The sequence below is a fragment of the Etheostoma cragini genome, chromosome 4 (genome assembly GCF_013103735.1).
Source record: "Etheostoma cragini isolate CJK2018 chromosome 4, CSU_Ecrag_1.0, whole genome shotgun sequence".
Lineage (NCBI taxonomy): Eukaryota > Metazoa > Chordata > Actinopteri > Perciformes > Percidae > Etheostoma > Etheostoma cragini.
In genome coordinates this window covers 25,481,597-25,492,161 of record NC_048410.1, presented here as the reverse complement: position 1 = coordinate 25,492,161, position 10,565 = coordinate 25,481,597, and the positions used below count along the sequence as shown (strand labels likewise).

The 10,565-nt window shown below is 41.0% G+C and overlaps 1 protein-coding gene across 21 annotated transcripts in view; it reads right to left on the bottom strand.

Moving 5' to 3' along the window:
* plekha6 (pleckstrin homology domain containing, family A member 6) overlaps positions 1-10,565 on the bottom strand; it is an 82,504-nt gene that overhangs the window by 24,640 nt on the left and 47,299 nt on the right. For 16 of the 21 annotated variants that reach the window (XR_004656304.1, XM_034869139.1, XM_034869138.1 and 13 more), the window contains 2 exons: positions 1,628-1,809; positions 51-641 (listed from right to left, as the gene is read on the bottom strand). Coding sequence is in view for 20 of the 21 variants with exons in the window: in XM_034869139.1 (XP_034725030.1) it covers positions 51-641; positions 1,628-1,809 (773 nt within the window). In the remaining variant the exon portion in view is untranslated. The remainder of the gene's footprint in view (positions 1-50; positions 642-1,627; positions 1,810-10,565) is intronic. The other 5 variants (XM_034869136.1, XM_034869150.1, XM_034869152.1 and 2 more) reach the window with 1 other exon arrangement.

Genomic DNA, 10,565 nt, shown 5'->3' with positions numbered 1-10,565 from the left:
GAGTGAGAGAGAGAGAGAGAGACAGGTGTCACGGTCCCCCCCTGTAGTACCTGGTGAGGTCCTCCTGTGAGGCCATGCCCCGCCGCTGGTTGACCCACTGCTGCAGCTGGGCCATGGAGCTCTTCCTCTGGGCCACCCTCTCTGGAGCCGTCCGCGGCACAAAGCCCCTCCTCAGCACCACATTGTCCTGCTGCTCCCTGGGGTCCCGCGTTGGGCCGACACCCCCCTCCGGATGTCCCTGAGGGGTACGGCGTCCGCTGTGACTCCTGGAGAGCGGGGCTTGGCTGTGGCTGTTAAGGGGCGCGGCATTGCGAGTCTCGTAGTTGCTCCAACCGTTTGGATGTTGACTCGGGTGAGGGGCATGGTCAGGACCAGGTCCTCCGCCTTCATCTTCGCCGCCTCCGCCGCCTACTCCGCCGCCTTCTCCTCGTCTGCCGTAGTCCTTTGTCCCCTCCTGGTCGGAGCGGGGGGTGAAGGGCGGGGGTGTATCAAGGTTGTTCACCCCGTTGAGTTTAGGGTAGGAGGGGAAGTCATTGTCCATTTCATTGTGTGCTTGTGAGTGTGGATGCTGCGGGGTTTGTGGGTTGGGTGCCTTGGTCACCATGGTGTGGTTGACGTCATCTGTGGCATCCGAGTTCATTCTGAGAAATAATAAGGGAAAGGAGAGCATGACAATAAATAGGCAACTTTGGTTTGTTTCAAATTCATTTTAAAAGTCGAAAATCTTTACACCAGGCCAAGGAACAACACTTATCCTAGTGGTGGCCAAATGAAGCCTCATACAGTTAACAAAGCTTTTTCTTTATTTTCTGAGCCCTCTAGATGGCGCTTTCTGTTTAACAAAAGTTTGAAATCACACTGAAGTGCCATTCTTTGGGCCTTTTTTAAAACCAAAAAGCACCATCTCTGTCTCAAACGCTGTATCCATACATCCCTGGTCCTGGGTTACTTTAGAAAAATGGGGGTGCATGGCAGGCTCCTTGAAAAATTGACCTTTCAGGTGAATATACACTAATGAAAACATAATTTTAGTAAGATTTCAGCCAGATCTTAGATTGTCTCGCATTGCTAGACCTTCCTCTACAGCGCTATGGAGAAGGATCTAGTTAGCACCCACAGCATTCTGGGATGGGAGGAGAACAGGCTCTTGTGTCTAGGCATTTATTTAAACCAATCAAAAATGTTTCGGGCGATGCCAAACGTCAGACGGAGCCACGGTGCCACTGCTAAATAGCCTCAGGAAGGAACTTAGATTGGAGCGATAGACCAGGTAGATGTCTGGATTTACTCTGGACAGATCTGAGGAGCAGTTAATAGTCCTCAGAAATCTACCAGACATTAGAACGCCAACACAAAGAAAGAGGACGGATATCCGGCCGAAAAGAGTGACATCCAGCGGAATTTCGAAGCAAAGCAATCCCTGGAGTGGAACATCGTGAATGTAGACTAGACTTCAGATAGCCTCTCATTAATCGTACACACTAATGCTTCAAGATATGAATAGTACATAGTAGCCAATACAATATTGCCATGGTTATATTCGACTGGCACTACAATTGCCTATAATGTCGAGCATGACTCAAGGCGTGCGTGCGTGTGTGTGTGTGTGTGTGTGAGAGAACAGCACCTTTGTGTTGGCTGGATGATGACCTCTGCAGCCTCGCTCATGGCTCTAATCCACCCTTCCTGTTCCTCATGGCTGTCTGCGCTGAAGTAGTATGTCCTGGTGCCGGCGTGCTCCGCCTGCATGCAAAACACAACAGGATCCTTCAACTCGTTGTCCTCACCCTCCTCTTTCTCCGAATTCACCTAGACAGGGAGACAAAACACACAGAGGCACACATCAGTAACAGCTGTAGAGCCATCCCTGGAATTGTCTGACTCCAAACGGCCAGCATCTCTATCAACACAAACTTCATCTCCTCATGCAGCCAAGAAGCATGCTACTGAAGGTGTCCAGGTGAAAGGTCATTCTGGTTTGTTATTATAAGTAAACCACTTAGGTCCAAGACGGACCTATGAGCTGGACCAGTGATTTTTTTGTTTTGTTTTTGTTTGTTGACTGTTAAATGGTTTTGAGTTCCTCATTTCAGACTATTTTAGTCTTGTTTTTGTCCAAAATGATTGGTTTGTTAAAAGGTGGTGACACTGATGGATTTCTCAATTATCTATGAATAATGGACTCCACTGACGTCTTTTTAGGGAAGTGACCGTGTTCCCCGATCTCAGCCAATAACTTGGTGAGTATAATGTTTCTGTTGCTAATTCAATTAATAAACATACTTACATACATCACTTGGCACCTCACAATTCGATTCAATTCTAAGCCAACTTCATCTGAATTTTCTTATGTACATTTCCATGCTTTCACGCTTTAAAATAATATACATACGACAAAAATCTGAGTTTGCTAATCACTTCCTAGACAAAGCAACTAGACAACGCTTAGATTTTGACATAAATTTGTCACACACAAGTTTTAATGATATGTTTAGTCTACTGAGGTTTTTAATAGGACAGTCATTCCATGCTAAAGCCTTAAACACGTTTGTGAAAGTCACCTTCTCTCACATTAATCTTCCAAATCAGAGACCCATTCATGTTTAAAGGTGGAGAACATGGAAGATGAGGTGGTCAGATGTAATGTGATGAAGTAGATGTGCTAAAGTAGATAAACAGCCCCTATTATTTTATGTATGTCTTATTGTGTAGAGAAATTTAATTTTTTTTCTTCCTTTTGGCCATTTTTAGGTTGTTTTTTTCTGCACTCTTGCTTAAACTCTATGTTGTTGTCCATCCTCTTTCAGTCCCTTTGTTTTCTGATTTGTATATATCTAGATATGTACTGTATACCCTGGGATATACCTAAAAAAATTAAACCCGAGTTGTGATAACCAGATATATCCTTTAATGACATCAAGGCACAATATTCTGGTCAACTGTTCTCACATTAGAGCTACACACACTTATTCTGTGACAGTTCCAAACAACACCCCTCAATCCTTAAATATCCTCCCAGCTCGTCTATAATTGAAAACCAGTTCCCAGTTAAGTTTTAAAACATTGTAGGGTTTGTAGCAGGCCCCCAGGAATCGCGCCAGGCTTTGAAGCCAATTTGACATAGCGGCCAAACAGTGGAACTTCTGTGTCCATCACCTGATGCCTCGGAGCCCAAAAAGACTTCCCCATAGGCTTGCATGATGAAAGAGGTGTCTGTAAGGTGTCAGTGGAAAAAAACGTCACAACCAGGGACCGAAGTTTTTGGCAACCAGCCCCTGTGGCGGCATCAGTGTGGCAAATCCACCAGCCACACATGCTTTTTACCAGCCAATTTGTTTTGCCTCATGAAGGTGAAATACAGGAAACGCAAAAGCATTCTTATTGAACTTGTTAAGAATACACATTTAAGTGCTGTCAAGTCATTAAGGTTTAATTAAGTTAAAGGACCTAAATTACTTTTCTTTTTTTGAATATTTGTATTTATTGTTTATTTTTCCCATTGTTTTAAGCTCAAATCCCAGGTCAGGTGAACTTTGTTGGACTCACAACAGTGGTATAAAATAAGTTATGAATCACATTATTCTAATTGGCTTCCCACCAATTTGCCCGCATCTGGTATGTGGTCAGGTGTTAACTTCAGGTGCCAGTTCCCCACCCCAGCAAAATGATTTGTTTCACTATCAGAATTTGATCCATTTGGTCTGATAACATTTGGAAAGTTTATTTATGACGTTCCACTTTCCAGACTGCTGGAAGGTCTGGCAAAGCGAGAGTAGCGGAGTGCTATCACTGGAGTTTTCTGCCTGCTGAGGTCTCTAGTGCCCCTGCTCTCTCGGCCACACAGTGCAGAAGCATTAAGTAGGCGATTTTACACGCAGAAGTTGAACTTTTTCGGCTTCATGCGCCACTGACCCACTCTTATAGGAATGAATAGGGCTCCGCCTCGAATGATGTATCCAGGTCTAATTATACATCTATGGTTTGTAGAGGTGGCATTGGTTGCAATAACAAAATCAGTGTCTTTGAACAGCAGATTTAACATGCAGTCAACTAAACAACAAAAACAAAACTAGACAAGACTGTCATGCCTGAATCCTTTGGTTTCCAACTGGTATGCAGGCATGCAGTACACAAGATGTAGGCATGCATTATTTACAGACAGGACAGATCAACACAAGGAAGGATGGTAAAACATCAACATTGTACCTACTGTACTTTCTACCAGAACAGGAGACAGCCAGGGCCGGCAGACCTCACGGGATGGACAGAGGTGGGAGGGAGAGGAGACAATGAGTGGGGGGATGTGGTGTGGTAAAATGTTAATGGTTGTGGTATCAAAGGTCACAGGTCACTGCTGATAAGGGTGATGTCAGGGAAGTAATCAAATCCTTTACTTCAGTAAAAATACTAATACCACACTGTAAAGGAAAAGTATGTAAGTATCATCAGGACAAGGAAGTTAAAGTATTAAAAGTAAAAGAACTCAATATAGAAAAGTCCTTCCATTTTAGAAAGTGTAAGGGATCCAAACAGTTGCATCTCAGCTGGACTTGTAGGCTGTTATATTGTCTGCTAGTTCCACTTATTATAAAACATTTACATGTATAAATTACATCTGTTTTGTGTAAAAAAAAAAGAAATCTGAATTTTTGAAGTAACTAGTAACTAAAGCTGTCAGATGAATATAGTGGAGTAAAAAGAAGAATATTTCTCTCTGAAGTAGAAAGTGGCATGGAAAAAAAAGACTCAAGTAAAGTAGAAGTACCTTAAATTTGTTCTAAAATACAGTACTTGAAGAAATATACTTAGTTACATTCAACCGCAGCTGGAAATCTTTTCTATTAGGCAGTGTCTGTCCATTATTAGAAGAGAAGAGATGGTTAAAAACATCTGGAGCCTTTAATTACCTTACATTGCAAAGAAGATACAGGAACACTTTACTTGAAGGTTTCTACATAAGAGTGCCATAACCCTAACCATAACCATAACTACTGTGCATAAGTCACTAATAAAGGGGAAATCTTGTATGGGTAGACAGTCATGTTTAAAGCATCACTATTGTGACCCCAGACACACGCTAGTAATGTAATGATCACAGATAAACAACAATAAATGCAGCTGATGCAATCAAATTATGTAACATGTAAGTCAAAACACTTTCAGTGATATACCACAAGAGGACAGCACAAGCAAATAAATTGGCCAAAGATATCATTCACTGACATTTAGCAAGCATTCACTGTGGCCTTTTCTGACTTATTCTCCTGTCTTTTACGTAAAACCTGAGATTAACATGCCAGGCTACAGTCTGCAACACTGACTGCACATGAGCTCCAAACTGCTGTAAGCTGAAAATTAGGATCAATTTACGGGGCCACACTGGAAAATGAGAATCACATCAAGGGCCAGACATTTAGAGTTAATGCTTTTATTTCATGGAAAAAGTCAAATATCTTGGATTGTGTAATTGCATGTCTTATATAGCCATCACACTAACAGTTTGGTCGACAAATATGTCAAAGAAAATGCCATTTGTTTTTTTTAAAAATTCAAAAAATAAAATAGCCCCTCAAGACTAATATTCAAGACGTCTAGTTCAAAAAGAGGGATGTAACGCAACACTCAACTCCTGATTTCATTGTTAACTACACAGTTTCCTTAGGAATTTTTGTAACAGAATTAGTTACAGACAAATTATACAAAATATTCCTTAATTTCTAATAAACTGTGCAAAACAACAGATGTGTCCTCATAACAAACCATAAATACAAAAATTAATGAAGACATTTAAAAGAAAATCCCACTTCAAAATAAACTAAATAAATAGAAAATAACTCTTCACACAAATAAATTAGGAAGACAACTGAAGTCATAAACGTGACTGTAGATCAGGCCCTAGGCAGGATTTATTTTGATAAAAAGTGTCCCGATGACCGGATTTTCACATGTGGTTCATCAATATTCCATCTCTTCCAGACAGCTTGTGGTAAAAAAACCTGGAAAGTATGTCGGTTTTATTCCCTTAAACTCACAGGGTGTTCAGTTTACAGTGAAAGTAATGTCTGTGGATGCCAACACATTTATTAACTGCTTGTGATGTCAGTTTTCCTTTGCTTGATGGCGTTTCAAGCATTCAAATACCAAAAACCTTCTGTTTATCTTCTTAGTTAAAAAAAATCCATGCACAACTGGAAATGTGAGCAGAGCAAACATCCATGTTGCTCTACACAAATACTCCATCCCTCAACTCCTTTCTGCTAATGAGATCTTATTCAATTAAATCTAATCTTATTTAATCCTGTGAGAATGATAGTGATCTGAACCCATGCAGTCCTACTCCTGCTTTTACCAATTCCTTGCCAACAATACCCCCTAAAACAGTGCGTGCAAATATGTATAAAAAAATTATAGACAATGCATTTCAAACACAATTTTCATAAATACACCTCACAAACCCTAATTTCTAAACAAAACAAGATAATGATGATTGTTTTATAAAATTGAGAGAAATAGGGCTGCACAGTACTGTGTATGATTTTTATTATCATCGCGATTTCAATTAGCCCGATAAATACATCGCAGAGACACGTTCTGTTAGTTGAAAAAGAATTACACTTTAAAGTGTAACTGCCTTTATTGGTTGTGCCTTTTATATTCAGTTCAATGTTCAATTTGTTCAATTAAAGAGTGTTTTATTGAACAAACAATTTTGCAATTTGTTGCATTTTTTCAGAATACTAATCTGTTTATTTATTGCAAGTAATATCGTTATAGCGATGTTTAACAATGCATATTTTCTCATAAGGTGCCCTGGAAAGAACTATGTGAATTATAATGTGTGTGTGTGTGTGTGTGTGTGTGTGTGTGTGTGTGTGTGTGTGTGTGGGGGGGTAAAGATGCTGTCAGTGTGTCGACACATTTGTTCTAGATTTGACCTTGGCTGCTGTAGTGTGTGTGTGTGTGTGTGTGTGTGTGTGTGTGTGTGTAGTACTGCCATAAGACCACAAGAGGAAATGATGTCACTGATAAACACAAGTCACTTCCTTCCACGGTGGAGCCCTCTGAGGCTCCGCCTCGAGCTGTGACGAAAAATGATGCAATTGGCTGAAATGGCAGTATAGTAAGAGGCAGCAGTAACCTAGCAACGGAGTGTGTGTGTGTGTGTGTGTGTGTGTGTGTGTGTGTGTTTGTGTGTGTGCGCGCAGCCTTCCTCCTTCTTTGTCCTTCCTTTTATTATTCAGGGAGAAGGATGGATGAAGGAGAGGGGAAATGTGACAAATATCAACATTATCAAGATGATATCAAGATGATCAAAATAATAATGAGAAAAGATTGGATGAAAAGACAAATGGAGCAAAGGAGTCAGGGAAGAAATTGAGAAGCTGGAAACTAAAGACGAAGATGAACAAAAGGAGGAGTGAAAGAAAGGAGAGGCGCATGGAAGGGCACCGAAAAAGTAAAAAGCAGTGGAAGGCAGCAAAAGAAAAAAAGTGCTAACTCCTAATAACAGTGTGTGTATTGTTGCATGTGTTCATGCATTCAAAAGTGAAAGCTATATAATATATAGAAAGTGTTTAGTAAAGACTTTCTTAGACATCTGCAGGTTGTTCAGAGCTTCTTGTCTTGTCCAGCTGCTATAAATAGATGTGTGTAAACACAGTACAGTTCTACTGTGGGATGTGTGGGTGTGTGTGTGTGTGTGTGTGTTTGTATGTGTAAACGTTGTATGATGTACATGACTAGGCAAACATGCCCTCGGGTCAGGAAATGCAGCTCTCCGTCGGTGTGTCAGCAGGGGTGTGGCACAAAATTCTAGGCCCTGTAGAAAGCATTTTCTATTGGCCTTTCCCATAGCGTCTTTTTAAGCCCTCCTCACATGAGGGCCCTGGGTACTCAGTCCCACTTTTCACGGCCCCGTGTGTCATGCACACACACATGCACTCATGCACACACACAGCATCTCACTATCACCAATGTTATCCACATTCATATTAGATGCAACAATAAACTACGAAAAAGCCTGACAGTCTGAAGTTAGTACAGAAGCACAAAGACTCGTTATTATGGAGTCTCCTATCGTCTCCTTGGTGCGAGCTGGTAGTCTCAAGTTTCCTCTCGTCTTGTCACAAATCTTTGGTCTGAACTGGGCTTCACAGGTTAAATGAAAAAGTCCAACCAATGAAGTCATATAAACCTTTTCCTGTCCTATCAAATCCAACTGTGCTACATAATGACACATGTAGTCCCCTGATTTTTTTCTCAACTGGCTGATGTCCTGCCACAATTACCTGTTTAAATTTAGAATTACATTTTATTGAGGAAGTGATGATACTGTTTTCGGGGAAATTCTAGGGTTGTGTTCAGACTATATTGTCCTAACACAGCCCCTTTATTTATTTCAGTCAGACAGGGGCCCCAGAGCAGAGGGCTCCGGCCAAAACAAATGGTTGTCCAACAAAAAAGTTGAATTTAATGCGATGTTGATGTGGGGTATTTCTACATTGTATCTTGCAATTGCAGACATGACAAATTGTTGCAACATGAATCAAAAACTCTTGTCTCACAGTCTTAAATCCAGAGTGCAGTGTTTGGTGACACTAGATTAGGTGCAGCCCCCAGACTCGATCATGTCCACCTAATCTAACCTACACGTGTATTGACCATACTCTCTATGAATTCAGACGGCTGTAACCTACCAACCTGTGGATGTACAGTATACTGGTAAGTTGTTTTATTGACACTGGGAAGTTAGCACAGATTTTAAAATACACACTGATGTAAACAAGAAGCATACAGTAACACTAACCCCAGTCAGTGTTGGTCTGGTTTAAGACCATTGAAGTGGGATCTTTTAAATGTTTGATAATGAGTCACTTGTGTACTGCATTTCTGCTTCAATTGCTTCTCTGCAAAACAGTCCTCCATTATTGCTTTGGTTGTTCACAGTCTGCTGAAAGAGCTTAATTCACATCTTACAGTTCTTGTTCTGAAAATAGTGTAAACCTGTGTTAGTGTGTTTGAACATGTATTCATTAGAGCATGTTTCATCAGCAGCAGTACCTTCAAAAGTATTGAAATGCTTCTCCAACTGTCCTCACAGACAGATTTCACTGTGCAGGTACAGGATATGACTAACACTAGCATACCAAGGATACTGACTCATATTTGCCATCTACAATCGGACTGTGTATCCTGTGCCAGAGCACACAGGCACACCTCCTCTTGCTACACCCCAGCAGAGAGAAGGGCGGTCCACTAGGACACCCCTTCGAAAGAGGATCAGCCAGCAGTCTCAATCACTTACATAAACGGAGAGAACGGCGAGAAAGCAGCACAAAAGCCCCAAAGGAATGAGCACAGACACCTGATAGTTGTGTTTGCCGTCAGGAAGGGAGAGGCTATGCCCAGCAGCGCACACATCTCACATGCACCTAGAAGTGAAACTTTATGACTCTGGCTATTGAGTAATACACAAACGCACATACACCTACTACCCTTGCTTAATAAGTTACCCTATGAGGGTAAATAAGAACCAGGTATTTAAAACTTTTATGAGTTTAAAAAGCGTATTCAAGGTTCTTGGTTTTACCCACACTCTGCTGGCATCATTCTCTTAATGAGGCATTTGTCTTGCAGCAGAAACAAAGGCAAGTGCACTTTTCTTGCAGAATAAAAACACCCGTAGTGATTTTAGATTAGCAATTGTAACATTCTTACTTGGATTACGACTACATACCAGTGTTTGGGTTTGATTTGAAGACTGAGACATAACAAACCTTCAGTTAGACAGAGATAACTCCCCTAACTGAAAGACGACGGCCACACCTGTATAAAGTTGGGTAGTAAAGCTGCACGTACAACAGGTTTCAACAGCTCTCTGACCAAGCTGCAGATTGAAAGCAACGTTACCAAAGAACAGAGATGTCGGATTAAGCTTAACAATTTGGCTAGACAAACAAAGGAACAGGATTCTTTGTTAATGACGATTAAAAAGAAGTCTACATTCTTGTCAGAGCCACTAATCTCGTAAAGACACAGGCCCCGTCACACTGAGCTGGATAGAAGATAAAAGATCAAAGTTATCTGATTATAAACTCATTTTCTGATGTAACAGCTTTTTGTTACAACTGAGTTAGTCATCTAGGATGATGTTTTTCTGGAGGATCTTTAGCATTCCCAGCAACATGGTTCTATCAATGGCAATGTCAGTCAGTCGGTACTTGGCCCAGACTGAAATGTCTTCCCTTTTACTGGATAGATTGACATTTGCTACAGATATCCATGGTGGTATTTCACAGTTTATTTCTGTAGCGCCACCAGCACATTGTTTGGCACTGAATTGTGTACAGACTTCAATGCTTCCCAGAGGAATCACAATTTATCTCATTTTCTGACTACTCTTCTTGAGCTAACAAGCAACTTTGTGTAAATTGTGTGTAGATTGCCATGAAATCTGGTACACATATCCATGCCATCCTAAAGGGGAATTGTAATCACTTGATCTATGGACTTTTTATCTAGCGCCATGATCAGCTCAAAATTTCCATTTGTTCAATAGCCTACTT